Here is a 16,803-nt window from a genome sequence, read left to right on the forward strand (position 1 = left end):
AAGGAAGTTTTGTGAAGTCACTTGGACAACTGCTAAAACTTAAAGTTAAATTAATGATGGGTTTTTTTTTTTTAATTCTCATGACAATTCTGAAAAATTGTTAGGGCAACAAAATGGTCCTCATTTCAAAGATGAGGAAACTGCTTCAGAGAGATGACAAAACTAGAAAATGGCACATCCTAAACTAGAACCCTTTTCTAACTTCAAGGCCCACCAAACCACATGTTCTCCTGGTGGAATATTAGCATAGACATAAAATGTCAAAGCAGTGGGGAGGGGCTGCGGAAAAGGCAAAAACGAATATTCTAGGGAGAGAAAGAAGAGCCACGATGTGTGACAAAGAGAAAGTATTGGCAGGTTTGGAAAAAGTCAGGCAGCAGATCTAAAGGACATCAACACTGGCATAAAAGAAATGGGGCAGCAGGCCCCTCAGTAGTGGAAGAATCGGGGTTAGTTATCAGAAAGAACTTCCCAGGGCTTCCCTGGTGGCGCGGTGGTTAAGAATCCGCCTGCCAATGCAGGGGACACGGGTTCGAGCCCTGGTCCGGGAAGATCCCACATGCCGCAGAGCAACTAAGCCCGTGCGCTACAACTACTGAGCCTGCGCTCTAGAGCCCACGAGCCACAACTACTGAAGCCTGCGCGCCTAGAGTCCATGCTCCGCAACAAGAGAAGCCACCGCAATGAGACGCCCGCGCACCACAACGAAGAGTAGCCCCCACTCGCCACAACTAGAGAAAGCCCGCGTGCAGCAACGAAGACCCAACGCAGCCAAAAATAAATAAGTAAAATAAATAAATTAAAAAAGAAAAAGAACTTCCCAGTAGGCAGGTTGAGAAGACAAGGGTCTTTCGGTGGTTGATGAAATGAATGCCTGCTGTACAGTGTGCCAAGGGTCTTACAGACATGCATTTATTAACACAAGTATTGGGCTTCCCTGGTGGTGCGGTGGTTAAGAATCCGCCTGCCAATGCAGGGGACACGGGTTCGAGCCCTGGTCTGGAGGAACCCACATACCGCGGAGCAACTAAGCCCGTGCACCACAACTACTGAGCCTGCGCTCTAGAGCCCGTGAGCCACAACTGCTGAGCCCGAGTGCTGCAACTACTGAAGCCCTCACTCCTAGAGCCCGTGCTCTGCAACAAAAGAAGCCACCACAATGAGTAGCCCGCGCACCACACTGAAGCGTAGCCCCCGCTCACCGCAACTAGAGAAAGCCTGAGAGCAGCAACGAAGACCCAACACAGCCAAAAATTAATAAATAAATTTATTTTTTAAAAAAACACACAAGTATTGAGCACCAACTGTATGCTAGACACTGGGTTAGACCCTGGTGACACGGAAGATCAAAATGTCCCCAACCCTCAAAGGGCTTCCAGAGGGCCAAGTGTAAACAGGTCATATTAGCCACTCTGTGTGTGTCGGTGTTGGAGGGGTGATTGTTCAGGAAAGGGTCCCCCGCTCAGAAAACCTTTACATCCCCAAAGCTAGCCCTCAGGATGGGCTGGATGGAGGTACGTCCATCCTTGACCACTTTCTCCACCAGAGAAAGGAATGATGGCAAAACAGTCTCACTTCTGAGGCTTGTGCCATCCAAGTCTTCCTGGAAGGGGCCAGGGAGACATCAACATCCCCAGCCAGTTACCATCCACATGCCATGGCCACTGCCCTGTGCTTTGTTTCCCCTACTCCCCAACTTCTTTCTCCCTACCTTCCCTGTGCCCCACCCACCTGCTTGCCACCCTGCCACGCCATGCAGCAGCCAGACCCCAGCTTGGGAGGAAAAGAGCTCCCAATCCTAGGCTGCTGCCCCCTCCAGGGTTTCTCCTCCTTCCTCTCCCACCTCCCATCTTCCCCTGCCCACTTCACACACCCCACACAAGGCAACACACAGACACACACACTTCCAGACCCAAGCCTGGCTTAACCCCTTCCTTTCTCCTGACTTCAGTAGGTTGGTTGACTGCAAAGGGGTGGAGAAGCCTGGGTTGGGTGGAGAGACAGAAATAAGGATTCAGAATAAAACCTGTGTGTTTGTGTGTGTATCGCCAGAATTCTCCCGGCATGTCAGCCTAGAACATGCTGCAACAAGCTGGCCCCAAAACTCAGCCTGAGACTGGGTGGAGGCATTACCACAGCAGCAGGAAAGGCTGGGCTAAGAGCTGCATCTCCCACATCAAGGTAGCTTCTGCATGTTTATTAAGCACCTACTATTGCCTGCTAGGCACTGAGGATTCATCTGTAGGATACAGAAAAGAATCAGAAAATGATGTTTACTAGAATCAGCTGTCTGTACAGGGGATTTGTTCTCATGCGGCAAGGAGGTGCCTAGGGATAGGGATGGGAGTCCCTGCGGCCACAGTCTCCTCTGTAGCTTGAACTTGAAGGAAAGGCCACAAGACCATCTTACCCAGTCCCCTGCCTCCAAGCCTTTAAAGGCAGGGATTTCTCTGTTTGACAAATCTCCAGGAAAGGAGATTCTCCAGCCTCCCTTATATGAATACCCTTGTCTCCTTATTCTAACACTGGTAAATTCCTTCTGGTGTCTAGCCCTAATTCATATCCCTGCAGTTTAAACTAATTTCTCTTGCCCAGAGCTCAGTGGAAGCAGAGTCTTTGGGCCACCAAGAACACATATAGTTAATTCAACCTTGCAGATTTCTGGGGCCTCAGAGTAAAGAAGGAAAGGGCATCAAGTGGCCCCTCCCAAGTCACCCCAGAGACAGGAGTTACTGGCAAAGAGCGGTCCAGGGGCCCATCTGATGAGGGGAGCCGTTGGAGGATGGGGAGGCGCTTCCCTGGAGAAAGGTGACCGAGGCAGCCCAGCTGCCCTCCTCAGCTCCTCTCCCTTCTTCTCAACCTCCACGAGGCCTCTGGGCCATATAAAGAGGTGCATGAGTCTCTGTTGTCAGTTCACAATCAGTCCTTTCTCTGTGGAGGCCCCTTCCCCAGACAGAAGCAAGTAGACATTTAGATCTGCACACGTTACACACACACACACACAGACACATATACACACACACACACACAGACACAACCTTCCATGCTCACACCTCAGGGATATACACTCAGAGGCACAGCTTCAGACACACAAACCCCAGCCGTGTCAGCGCTCTCTCCCCAGTACACTCAAATACACACGGCCTTCTTCCCTCCTCTTCTGCCTGCCCTCAGGAATGGCTGCCTCCATAAAGGAAGACCAGGTAAACAGACGGGACGCTAAACTTCAGGCTGATGACGGTCCCTTGCCACCACCCAGCAGCTCTCCCCTGGCGTTACAGCAGCGGGAAAGGAGCACGGACAAGTGGGAAGTCATTTCCGGGTGGCAAAGTCCCAGGCAAAGGGGCAGAGCCATCCGTACACCTAGGCCCCTGCTCTGGTTCTTCCGGGGTTGCACCCCTCCATACAGAGCCAAGGGGATGAACGTACACAGACTGATGCCTCGGCCCTTGAAGATCACACTATGGGTACGTGCCCAGCACTGACCCTGCTTCTAGGGCCTGTGGGTCTCTTACTCAGGCTCTTTCTCCTGTTCAGATAGCAGCACCGTGCATGGTGTGAGCACAGTAGGCCAAGGGGCAACAAGGGGCAGTTATGGGAAAGGGATGCACACAGCGGGGACATGCAAGCTGGGGTACCTGCACCCACATGCTGGAGGCCCTTTGTGGTGTGGGGGAAGCCAGGGCTGCGAAGGGGAGGGGAGATGGCCCAGGGGCTGGGGGTCAGGGAGCAGTTTTCTGCAGGCTTCCATGTTCTGAGAAGGAGTCAGAAGTCTGAATTTCAGCCTGGCTTTCAGGTCACGGTGGAGGTATACTTGGCAAGGTGTATCTATTTTTTTTTTTTTTTTGAACAAAAGAACATTTATTATTCTCTTCCTTATTACAAAACATGTTAAGTATAAAAAAAATGAAAAAGAATCAGCTATATTCCCATCATAGTTAAATAATCACTGTTCATATTTTGTTGTATATATTTCCAGCTTTTTCTCTAAGCATTTTCACGTATCCATTTTTTCTTTTTTTTGGATTATAGTTGATTCACAATGTTGTGTTAGTTTCAGGTGTACAGTAATGTGATTCCGTTATACATATACATATATTCATTCTTCTTCAGGTTCTTTTCTCATATAGGTTATCACAAAACTAGTAGAGTTCCCTGTGCTATACAGTAGGTCCTTGTTAGTAATAAGGTGTATCTTTGAACAGTCAGCTTGACTTGTAACTTATGTAGATCTACGTATGTGCAACTCCGTTTGCACTGCTGCCCCTGTCCACTGCCCCTGGCGTTGGGGTGAGGGGACTTGCTCAGGGTGACCCCTTCAAGCCTGGGGAGAGGACATTGGCTACAGAAGAGTCTCCCAAATGCTCTGGCTGGAGTGGGCCCAAGCATCGCCAGGAGTGGGAACAGGGCAGGACGGTGCAAGGCCCCAGAGGTGAGGGTGGGTGTGCTCCTGACCTTTTTGCTCCCCTTTGTCCAAGGGGAGGAACCTCGAGGCCAGAGGCTGCCCACGGCCTGGCCCAGTGGGTGTGTGCCCAGCCGGCCTGGGGAGGGCTCTTAATAGCAGAGGTAGCTCCAGCCACACTTCCCCGAGAGAGACGAGGTGTGTGGGCGGGAATGGAATGTCAAAGGGAAAACAAGGAGACAAGAAAACAGAGATAGGATGGGCCAGAAATAGCACGGGCCAGGGCGAGATACCAGGGGCCAGTGGTGGTGGACAGAAAGGCTGGAGGAGGGTCAGGACCTCTCCAGAGAATGTCCATCTCCGAGCGGCCCCCTCCTCCCCCCTGACCTACCTCAACTGTCCCAGGGTATGATTTCAGGGCTTCAGGAGCCCAAAAGGCAGGGCCCCAAGCATCAGGATTCTATTCTGGAGCTGGGTCTCCCTGGGTCTCTGAGCAACCCCTTCCCCGTCCTGAGTGGGTTGGGGGAAGGGAGGGGACGAGCCCTTGCCGCTTGAGTCACACCGCTTCCTGTCCCTGGCCTGGGCGACTCCACTCACAGGCTGACACAGCTGGGGCCACACCCGCCTTGCCAGCCTGCCTGCCCCTCCCTCCCCCAACAAGCCAGGGGCGACGCCTGCCCCGACAGGCACCCTTCCCACCAACAGACCACCCCTCCCCGGCCCGCATGCGTGCGTGCGTGTCAGCGCGCGCGCACACGCACACACGGCAGGAGTTTCTCCCCCACCTGTTGAGAATCTCTGATCAGAGCCCCCTTCCTCGTATATTTGGGGACACTGAATTCGGAGCTAGGAGAGGAACTTCCCCAGGGTCACACAAGCAAACTCCTGGCAGTTGGGGGGAGGGGGGCAGATGAGAACCAACCTTGGGAGAAGTCAGCTGGAGGTGTGACTTCAGGCAAACCTCCGGATTAGAGAGCCACGGCTGGGGGAGGGGTGGGGCCGGCCCTCCTCAGGGACTAAATCCGTACTTTCCCTCACTTCCTCTAAACCCTCTAAACCGGCGAGGGCCCTACACAGACCCATTGCCATCGATTATGCAAAGAGACCCTTCCCCCACCTCTTCCCACGCTCTGGCCTTCCCGGTCTCCCTGCCCAGGACTCCACCTCGGTGGGAACCAGGGCCAAGGTTTGGAGGCCCCTAGCCTTGTACATTAATCCCAGCTTCCCTAGTCCCATACTGCAGCCACCAGGGAATTTTGAGAGTTGAGATCCTTGAATATTTCATCAGCACTTCAGCCTGCAGTTGAAGAAGCAGCCAACTTACAGCTCATGGATAATTTATGGCCCCAGCAGAGAACCTGGAAGTAGTGAGGGGGAGGGGCAGGGAGCGTGGGGGCGGGTGAAGCCTGGACCCAGCTGTGAAGCCAGCTCCAGCCAAAGTATGTGTTGGGGGCCGGGGAGGAGCTCCAAGGCCAGGGACATTTCCATTTTTGAGGATATCAAGGTATTACCAAAAAAAAAAAAAAAAAAAAGGGTTATCAAAATAATTATGCCAAAGGTTAAAGTTACATGACAAGCATTTTCTGACTTCATTCCTGTGTCTCTGTAACTGTGTGCATAACCTCACTTGGAGATAACAAAAAATTTATGTTATCTCCTTCATGGCTGTGAAACCTCCAAAAAGACCCCCTGCTCCCCATACCCACCCAGGGCCAGGGAAAGAGGCCAGACTCCCCAGTTAGACTGTCTGAACCTCACTCCTTCCTAGCCTCCTCCTCCAGGAAAGCCACCAGGATTTAGCCAAATGCTCAAAAGAAAAGAATCACAAATGGCCACCACTTACTTCGCTCCAGGAACATAACATAGCACTCTTCTTGTTAAAGGAAAGCTGAAAAGATGACCCAAAATAGAAAATGTCAAGTTCTCTTGGACTCTTCTTTTTTTTTTTGGCCTCTTCTTTACCAAGGGACATACCTTAGTGTGTTCTTCCACAGATTCAGAGGATCAAGTATATGGGGCGAGGGAGAGGGGTAAACAAGCAGCCATGTCCTCCTTTTACTTCAGTTTCTCCACCTGAGTTAGGGGCATGAGAGGTGCTCCCACCCCAAGGGCTTTTTGGGGGTCAGAAGAGATGCTATCCAGGCACCCTGGTGCCAGCTGGCACCCAGCCAGGTGATGATTGTGGGGTGATGTGTCCCCAGTTTGGGCTGGGGCTGGCTCCAGTGGCCAGCCCCAGCACTCAGCATACTCCCATCTAATCCCCAAGTCATCTTGGAGTTTTATCATGCAGCCCTGGGAGCCCAATCTAGTCTCTCTGGGCCTCAGTTTCCCCATCCATGAAATTGGGGCCATCTGCTGGAGCCATCCTTGGAGAGAAGCTGCAAGAGGAGGCCTGGATGAAGGCCCCTGAGTGGGGAAGCTGCATAGGGCTTGGGCCCTGCGGCTGCCAGGACTCCCCCAGTAAGCTTATGAGGTTGGCCCCAGTGCCAACTGGACACAGCCTTCTGACACAGGAGGGGGTCAGGGGGACCCTACTCTCCCTGAGGAGGAGAACACTAGGGTGAGACTTCAAGAACTAGTTCTCAAACCTAAGAGGGGAATTTCTTCCATTGGAATTTACAAGAATTTGGGGAGATCCCATAGGACCCTCCCTCCCCCGCCTGCCTTGGCCATCACCTCTCAGGATTCAAGAAGAGGCTGGTCTAAATGGCCCCAGTGAGTCTGTCCCCAGGCCCTCTAACATCTGGTCCAATCCCAGGGAGCCAACAGCGGGAAGTGGGACTGGGCTATGGAATCAGGCCTGAGAGTGAGGCTTGACTGCCTGCTCTTCCTCCCCTTCCTGCTTTCCTCCCTTCCTCCCTACCCTTCCTCCTTCCCTCTCTCCCTTCTGGAACTCTCTGCCTCCCTCGGTGAGCTGTGGCAATGTGCGGGCTTTGTCTCCACATCTGGTCCTCACCTTCCTCTCCTGTGTCCCAGCTGACAGCATAAAGGGACAAAGCCAGCTCCGGGGACCAGAGAGAGGAGACCAAGGTGTTCTCGGCTCTCTCCCTTCTCTGAGCATCACGGACTTAGGGAGAAATGTTTCAAACCCAGCTCAGCCATCCCCCACCTTGAGGAACCTTGGACAGGTTGCTTCTCATTCCTCAGCCTCACCTGTGGCAGAAGGGAATTGATATCTATGTTGCAAGACTGTTTTTTGTTTGTTGGCCGCATGGCATGTGGGACCTTAGTTCCCGGACCAAGGATCGAACCCTTGCCCCCTGCAGTGGAAGCAAGGAGTCTTAACCACTGGACAGCCAGGGAAGTCCAGGAACCGGAAGACTGTTTTGAAGGCTGTAAAGAACCTGCCAAGTGCCCGGCACACAGTAGGTATTCAATACATTGTAGCAGTGATGCTTTGCTTGGGACGGGGTCTTTCTGGGTCCAGGACACCTCTGTGACATCTGAGTCTGGCCCTATTGTGTGAGGTCATCATCCCCAGTGCCCTTTTGGCTGTCTCTAACCTTCTAGCCATTTTGCTACAGATGGTAGGGCTGCTGAGGTGCTGGGTGGGTAGTTAGGAGCGGGGTAAGGAGAGGACCGAGTGAGACAGAGACGTGGAGGAGGTGAAGGCGTCTGGGCTGGGTGGGGTTGGGAGAATGGGCTGGACGGCCCCAGAGGGCCCACGCTGGGACTCGCTAGAACTCGGTCTCACCGGTTTGGGGAGCTGGCCGGGCAATGGGGAGACGCTGGCATCAGAGAGAGGTGGGAGTGGCTGGCGGCTGCCAAGGATGGAGAAGCTGAGTAAGACCCACTGGAAGGGGAGGCTCCTGGGCTAACGCCGGGATGCGGGTGAGTACCTAGAGAGGGGCGGCCTTCTGTACCCAGGACACACGCGCGCGCGCACACACACACACACACACACCCTCACCCTCAGACGCCACCCTCAGATGCACACTTGGACACACACACCAACACACTTCTTAAACCGTACCCCCCTTCCCGCCCTGTTCTCCCTATCCTCTCACCCTGCTTTATTTTTCCAACGCACTTATGTAACATGGCCTGATAACTCATTCATTATTACATTTATTGTTTATTGCCTGTCTCCCCGCTGGAATGCAAGCTCCAGGGAGGCAGGGGGTGCTTGGCTTGCTTTGCCCACTATTGTATGCCCAGCACCTGCGGCGTACCCGGCTCATAGTAGGTGCCCAATAGATAAGCGTTGGGTACAATCACATGTTCTAGGGTTAGGATCACGAATGCGCGCACCCTCAGGGACGCATGCGCAAACCCGCTCTGTCGCCCACGACGCTGCCACGGACGTTCTCAGACACGTGCACGCAGGCACTCGCTCACATCCACACCAACACCCAAGCACACAGGCCTTCTCGCTCCCGCACACAGGCGCTTTCAGACTCAAACCCAGCGGTCCAGATTCCAGAGCTCCTACTCACGCAGGCATGCTGGAACACGTCCACACTCCCCACCCTCCGGAGGGCCAGCCCCGGAGCGCAGCCCCTCCCAGAAACAGGGGGCGGGGCCTCGGTGGAAGCTGACAACACAGCAGCTTGAGAGGGGTGGGGTGGGGCAGGGCCGCCCTGGTACCTGGGAGCTCTTCGGAGACGCTGCCACTGCATACCCACCTACGGGAGAGAGGGAGGAGTGAGGTCACCGGCGCCCCCAGCTTTGACCCCGCCCGTGCTCCACAGTCCGACTCTGTCCTTCCTTTCCTCATCTTCACCAAGGCCCAGGGGAAGGGCATGGGGTGGGGCACGGAGTCCTCCTGGGCACAGCGATGGATAGGGCCCAGGCCACGTCAGCTGGCACATCTGGGCAGGGGTGTGGGCGGTGAGAACTGGGCTTACCAGCTTCCGCTCCACCTTCCAGTAAGAGGAGAAAGGGCCTCCACCACCCTGCCGCTGGGAGAACAGAAATGTGGGCAGTGGGCCAGAACTGTCACCTGGCTGGCCCTAGCCCGGTGTCCCTCCCCAGAGAGACCCCTTTTGCCCCTACTTCCCTGCTCTGGAACATGAAGTGGGGGGAATCACAGGGTGGGTGGTAGCCACCTCCAAATTCTCTGCCCCCCAGAGCCAATGCAAGATTGGGCAAGACGGTCTGGCAGTCCCATTGCCACCACAAAGTCGCATGTTATCAAGCCGTATCCCTAGGGTTCCTCTGGCCACTCAGAGGGCCTGTTCCCTGCTGTGGAATGAATGGGAGAATGGGCAGAGAGGGCAGCGCAGGGCATGCTTGCTCTGACTCAGTAAATGCTTGGAAAGTAAAAACCGGAAGTAAGTGTCCTTGGCCCCCTCCCCACATTCCCTGAGGGAAGCGATGCTGAACTAGGAAAATACAGGACATACCACCTTAGAAATCTGAAACCACCATCTTGCCAGGACTCAGGCAGAACTGCATCCTCACGCCCCCTAGCGGCAGATTGCAATGGCAGGCTGATGCTCCTCGTGGTCGCAAACACCCAGGGTCCACAGAGGGCGAACTGTGGCCCCTCACCTGTCTCCACATTTACTGATGAGGGGAGATGGGTGCAGAGGGAGGGAGGGAAGGACCTGCACCCTCACCACTCCGCCCAGGGGAGTCTGGACCCCAATGCTGTGATTCATTCAACAAGAAATGTTTATTGAGCACCAATTGCCAGTGTGCAAGGAACAGCTGGACTCCTGGTCCAGTGCTCTTCGTGATGCCAGCTGCCCCTCTGCTGTGTCAGCAGTTCAGGCTGAGTCCCCAACTCGGAAGAGCTAGCATCTTCTCCTCCAGGAGACTGCCCCACTGGGTGGGGAGGACACTGGGAGGAGGGCAGGCCGTCAGCAGCTGCAGCACCATCATCCGGTGGTCCAGAGACCCAGAGAGGAGGCAAGAGGGGTCTGGGGAGCAGGGCTCACAGTTGGGACAGGATGGGGCCTGGTCAGCTATGTCCATTTACATGTTTAATAAATAGTTGTTGTTGCTGCCCAGGCTGGTGGGGGTGGTGCCACTGGGCCCGGGATTCCTAAGCTCTTGAGGGGTGCCGGGGGCCCTCTTCTTATGCTAGTTCAGGCTCCGGCTCTGAAAAATGAAAGGAGAGAGCATTGGGGTCAGCTTCCCATCCCCAACAGGTTTCTGGGTGCTGTCCTCGGGGAGGTGGCGCAGGCAGGAGTGAGGGTCCCCAGGAACAGGTCTCAGCTGGTCCCTGCTCCAGGAAGGATGTCACCCCCACCCCTCTACCAGGTGGGACAGGGGTTTTGCTAACAGGCCGGAAGCCCCCAGAAGAGGGGTGCCAGCACCCAGCACAGCTACTCCACAGCCTCTGAAGCCCAGTGCTTGGATCCTCCTGTCCCTAACGTCCAGCCCAGGCTGCATCCCCGCCCCTCCACCAGGACTCAAGTCACTGACCGGCCTCAGCCTCGTCACCCTTGGCGTCTGGCTCCTGCCACCAGTCAGCATAGATGCTCTCCTCGTAGTCGCCCTCCCCTTCAAACTCGGCATCAGACGGGGGCTCCTCAGGCTCCGTGGGCGGTTCTGTCTCCTTCAGCTCCATCTAGAGCAGCCCCAGGATGGGAGCATAAACCAGGTCACAGCAGGCACAAACCCAGATCGGCTCCCTTCCTGGCCAAGGGGCCCTCCCATCCCATCTCGGTCCCAAACCCCTCCTTCCCAGTCACACTCAAGACCTCACACAGGAGTGACTGGACGGTTTCTCCCTAAGTCCTGTTCCCAAACTGCCCCCTCAGTGAACGGACGCATGGGGCTCCACCAGCAGAGCTTCAGGGCTGGTGTAACCTTCCTCCTCTCCACAGCCCACCTTTTAAGCATAAATACACAGGCAACACTGCGAGTCTATGAATACTGTCTGCTCACGCTGCTTCCCGGTCGAGAACACCTTTACTCCCCTGTGCTTGGATAGCTTTTGTTTATCCCTCCAACACCAGGCATCAGCTCCAGGATGCGGCCCTTGCTGATGACCCTGGCTGCGTCTGGAGGCCTCGTCCAGTGCCCCGTGCTGACTTCTCCCATTGCACTGAACTAACGGTGAGCTGATTAGGCGAGGGACTGTGCCTTTCCTCAATTTACCACAGCCCCAAGCACAGTGTCTGGCAAACAGCAAGCAACAAATAACAGTAATCAAAATGGCCACCACCCCCTGAGCACCTACTATGTGCCAGCTCTACACTAAGTGATTTACATACTAGATGTCATTGAATTCTCACCACAACAGTGTAAGATGGCCATTATTCTCTCCATCCCATGGATGAAGAAATGGAAGTTAGAGGGTTACCTAACACTTGCCTGGAGGCTATCCAACTGGGAAATGGTGGAGCCAAGTCTGGTAAGCACCAAAGCCTGGGGGCTCACTGTGCAGACCTGGCCCCCTGTTTGATGAGGGGGGGGGGGCATGGGTGCATGAACAATGCACGGGATGGATAAACAAGCACTGGGCAGCAACGCCTCAGAGAATTCAGGCTCTCACACCCTCATTTAGAAGCAATGTAATAACACACTGTGGTCCTTCCTTCCCGGCGTCAAGTGTTCATTCATTCACTCACTGGTTCATTCAAGCTCAGTTTCTGAGGGCCAGCTCTGTGCCAGGTGCTGTGGGAGAGCTGGGAATAACCTGGTCCCTGTCCTGGAGCCCAGTCCTCTAGGAGACTGGCTGGAGAAAGGGGCGGGGTGAGACAGACGAGGGCTGTAAATAACTCCGGTCCAGGGAGGCACAGACGGTCGGAGTAGGCACTGCAAGCCCAGATGACAGAGCCAGGACACACAACAAGGGCTTCTGGAGGAGGCGCCACCAGAGCTCGGCCCAGGAGAAGCGAGATTCAGACATGTAGAGAAGGGGGGTGTGAGAACACGGGGTGGGGAGAGGAGGGCAGGTGTAAGCAAGGGACAGGTGAAATCTCTCTGCCTCACAATGGCTGACTGCCACGAGCTGAGGCTGAGATTTGGCACAGCGGCCCCAGGAAGAGGATCAAGGGGTGTCCATCACCACCCAAGCCAGTAGGGCAAGGGGCCACTTACCTCGTCATCTGACTGCAGGTACATGTGCGCAAACTCCAGCAGCTCCCGAAGCTCAGCTGTCTGGTTGTGGTAGAGCATGGCCTCCTGGGAGGAGGGAAGGAAAGTGAGGTGAGCCAGGCCCTGCTGCCAGATGGTGGAGGAGCCAGAGCTCCTAGGATCTGGGCCCTCTGGCCCTTTTACAGCTCGAGGAGCAGGGAACAGGTATCAGTTCACATGCTGATCGAAAAATCACAGCTGCCTGAAGTGCCGGGTTAAGAAGGATTCTGAGGGCTCAGTGAGAAAGAGGGCCTAAATCGATTCGCAACGTCTGCCACTGACAAGGAAGTGGGGAGTGGCACCACGTGCCCCATATTTGCCAGTCTTGCCCTAGAATTCCAAGGGGTTCCTCAGTTGGTCCAGGTTATGGGGTCCCTGGGGAAGAAGGGCAAAGGCCAGCAGTGAGCATGGTGAGAGTGGGGAAGGGAGCAGGCAGGGACAGATACTTTTTACCTCCCACATGCCAGGCACTGTGCTGGAGACGTAGGCTGTTCCACCCCCATTTTGCAGGTGAGGCAACAGATTCAGAAAAGGCCAGTAGTGTTCCCAGGACCACACAGCTGGTGGGTTTGAACCTAGGACTCCAACTACAACCCAAATTCTTTCTTTTTATTTCTCACCCTGCCTTTGGAGGAAGCCAGGTTTTTTTTTGTTTGTTTTTTTTTTAATCAAATCACATATCCTGAGAATGCCTCGGCGATGCCCACCTCCCTGGGCTGGAAGTCCTCCTCCTCCAGGCCCCAGCGAGCCCTGTGGAAGCGATAATACACCAGGTTTTGCTGCATGACGTTGTCTTCGGGGTCAAAGAGCATGTAGCTGGCGGCACTGCGGGCAGCATGGCGCACGTCGTTCACTGCAGGCAGGACAGGAGTGAGTAGTGGCCCTGGCACTTCCCCACCTTCAGGGATAACCCTCAACTAACCCACCCCTATCTCCCAATTTAGTCCATTGCCCCTCATTCCCCAGCTGCCTCCCAGAATACCTGTTGGGCGCCTCATCCCACCCAATAATAATACAAGCTAGAACGTATTGGGCACTTACCCTATGCCCCATGTAACTCATTTAAGCTTCACTGTTACTGTCATCCCCATTTTACAGATAAGACATCTGAGGCACAGAGAGGTCAGGTAAACTGCTTGAGCTCACACAGCTGGAGAATGATGGCACTGGGGAATCAGAAGCTGGTGGCCCAGCCCTCAACCTGTTTGCCAACTAGAACACAAAGGGTCTCCTGGCCCTTGGTCTTCAGCTCCTCCTCTCCAACTCCAGCCTGTCTGAATCTTGGCATCTCTGCATTGCAGAAACCCTGGAGATTGACCATCTTAGCCCCGGCTGATGCCAGAATCCCCCTTAAGTGAGGAGAGCCTTAAGTCCTGGTGCTACTTTTTATTAGCCATGTGACTAATGGCCCCTTACCCTCTATGAACCTCGGTTTCCTCATCTGAAAAATGGGTCCAGTAACGCCAGCTACCGGTTGCTTGTGAGAGGATCAAGTGAGATAAACAGATGTGGCAGAGCTTTGTAAACTATCAAGTGCTGTGCAGTTGTTGACTGTCTAGTCATTTACCCAAGAGGCCCTGGCATTCTCCCCTGAGGCTGCTCTCTGTTCCCCGCCACAAGCCTCTCACCTGCCTCACCACCCCCAGCCTTCCCTCCCATCACCAAGGGTCCTCAATTCTGGCTCGGCTTCACTCCCAGTGCAGTGCTCTCCCCCACCCCAAGCCCACCAGGAGGCTCACACTTGTAGTAGGCAAACTGCAGGTAGTGATACATGGTGGCCACGAACTTCTCCACGAAGTAGCCGCCCACGTTGGGGGTCAAGTTGGCCTCACAGTCCACCTTGCACTGCAGGGATTCTGCAAAGAGATCTGGGGGTGGCAGTGGTGAGGAGCTGGACGCCGCGGCGTCCAGCAGCCCGCAATAGTAGTTGAGATACTTGGCGGTGAGCTCGTGCTTCGGGTTCCTCTGTACTGAACAGCTCCATCCCGCTGATGGGGACGACGGCCGATGACTTCCAGTCCCAGCTCTGCCTGATGATCCCATGAGACAGTCGAGGGACAAGGGATGCTGCGGAAGCCTACAGTGGCCTGGGCTGACTTATCACCCCCACAGCTCACCCACCGCCCCAAAGCCAGAGGAAGCCAGGGCACACTGGGAGGTTGGCAGGTGAGGCCTGGAGGTGGGACTGAAGCCCAAAGAGAGAAGCTCAGGACAGTCCCTTCTGCCCCTGCTGAGGGACTCCGCCCTTAGGGATCCCCAGACTAGGTGTGATTTCTGGCCACAAACTGCTTTCTGCACACACCTGCTGGGTCGTTTCCCACCTCAGCAACTTTGCACCTGCGTTGCCCTCTGCCTGGAAGGCCCATGAACCCAACCTCCCCAGACCTTTTTGGGATGTCACCTCCTCTCTGCACCGATGCCCAGCACCTTGGACACTCCCTACTGCAGCCCTCTGCACCCAGTGGCAGGTGTTCTGTTGGCCCCTCTCAGCCAACGCCGACTGAAGGGTCTGAGGGTCGGGATAACACCTTAGGCCTGTAGGCGCTCCATAAATGTGTATGGAATGAATATTTGTGTTAAGGTGCCTTAGGAGTTCTGGGAAGCAGGGCCCTGTGGATGAAAGGGATGCCCACCGGGGTGGGTACCTGCTATGGCTGGATAGAAGTCCTTGAAGTCCACCTGCTCGTGGGCGCCCTCGCAGCCAGCCAGACACCGGGCAAAGACGGCCATGTACTCGGCCAGGGCCCGCTCCATGTCCTCCGTGCTGCTACGGAAATCTCCGCTGTTGTAGAGCTTCACAGCCCGGAGGAACACGGCCTAGGGGGAGGGGACGCGGCAGAGGGGTCAAGGGGACCCCCACACCTCCCCTCCCCCACGGGCCCTATGGGGGGACTCAGGGAGTTGCGTCAGGGCTGGCCCTACCCTGGCACCCCACCTCGTAGGGCTGGGCCTCCAAGTCCGTGAGGGGCTCGTCGGCGGCGTCCAGCAGCCCGCGATAGTAGTTGAGATACTTGGCGGTGAGCTCGTGCTTCGGGTTCCTCTGAAGGAAGGTGTAGGCCGCGGCCACCGCTTTCTCCAGCCGGTTCGCCTGCGGCGTGGGGACAGGGCCGGTCAGCAGGGCCGGAGCCCGCAACCCCGAGCACACGCGAGGAGCCGCGCTCCCCGCGACCCGACTGGGAGGCGCCGCCGCCTGGGCGCGCACCTTGAACAGCGCGTAGTGCAGGTACTGGTAGGGCAGGCGGCTCTGGAAGTCGCGCAGCAGCTGGCGCGGCGGGTAGGGCACCTGGAAGGCGGGCAGCGAACGCTTGCAGCGCCGCAGGCAGGCGGCGCGCTCCAGGACGTGGCCGAAGAGTCGCAGCTCGCGGGCCCACTCGTCGCCGCCGCCGCCGCCGCCGTCGGGGCCTTGGGTAGCGGGCCCGGGGGGCGCGGCGGCGGGCGGCGCGGGGCCGCTGCAGTTGGCGTGGCAGAAGGCCTCGCTGTCCCGCAGCAGCCGGTGCAGCCGCAGCGCGGCCTCGAGGTAGCGCGCGCTCTCGCGCCAGCTCTCGCCCTCGTACTGCTCCAGCGCGTGCCCGTAGGCCGCGGCCAGGGGCATCAGGTCCTCGGGCGGGAAGCCCCGGAAGCTGTACTTCTCGTACTGCGCCCCGGCGCTGCCCAGCAGCAGCCACAGCAGCCCCCACGCCGCCCGAGCCATAGCCCCTCCGCGCCGCTGTCTCTCCCCTCCGCGAGCAGGCGTCCCGGCCCAGCTGCCGGGCAGGCTGGCGGGCTCAGGGGCCCGGGGCTGGCCGGCGCGCACGCTGGGTCTTAGCGCCTGGCACCGGGGGCAGCGAGGCGGGGTCGTGGTTTGAGTCAGATCCCCCGAGGGGCCGAGGGCTGTGTCTCCACTCTTTTCAGAAAGCCAGCACTATCCTGAGTCCCCGACCTCCTGCCCTTGGGGGTCCTCCCCTTGGCAGATGGTGAGAGGGTGGAGGAACAATTCCCGCAGGGGTGCGGAGCCCAGAAAGCCCCTCCCACACAAAGACAGTTCCCCCCGCCCCCGGGACCTTAATATAGAGAAATTGAGGGAAGTGCCACCTCACTCTACTCTACCCAAGCCCTGGAATCTGCTCTTCCTTCCATCAGAGCGGTCCTTCTGCTTACTCCCCACTCCCAGCCCCGAAGAGGTTCCTCCAAGTGTCCCCCCAGCCCGCGACGGGGAGGCACACCCCCGGTTTTACCCTGCACATCCTCCACTCTCACCACCTCCCACTCGATCTCCATCCCCACGTCAGAAAGTCCTCTGGCAGTCCAGCTTTTGCAGGACAAAGCAGCCCGTCCCTGGAGAGGCCGTCCCTGGGGCAGAAGGGGTGGGAGGGAGCACTGAGATACCCCTC

The 16,803-nt window shown here is 56.4% G+C and overlaps 1 protein-coding gene across 1 annotated transcript; it reads right to left on the bottom strand.

Annotated features, from left to right (window-relative positions):
• Positions 1-10,000: 10,000 nt before the first annotated feature.
• Positions 10,001-16,407, bottom strand: P3H4 (prolyl 3-hydroxylase family member 4 (inactive)). Its single transcript, XM_082372276.1, has 8 exons — positions 15,636-16,407; positions 15,369-15,521; positions 15,079-15,250; positions 14,173-14,301; positions 13,141-13,286; positions 12,398-12,481; positions 10,775-10,919; positions 10,001-10,447 (listed from the first exon to the last, which is right to left on the bottom strand). The coding sequence occupies exons 1-8, from the start codon at positions 16,122-16,124 to the stop codon at positions 10,425-10,427; spliced, it is 1,341 nt and encodes a 446-aa protein (XP_082228402.1). The 5' UTR covers positions 16,125-16,407; the 3' UTR covers positions 10,001-10,424.
• Positions 16,408-16,803: the final 396 nt, after the last annotated feature.

The sequence above is a fragment of the Balaenoptera borealis genome (genome assembly GCF_965194805.1).
Source record: "Balaenoptera borealis genome assembly, chromosome: 20".
Classification (NCBI taxonomy): domain Eukaryota; kingdom Metazoa; phylum Chordata; class Mammalia; order Artiodactyla; family Balaenopteridae; genus Balaenoptera; species Balaenoptera borealis.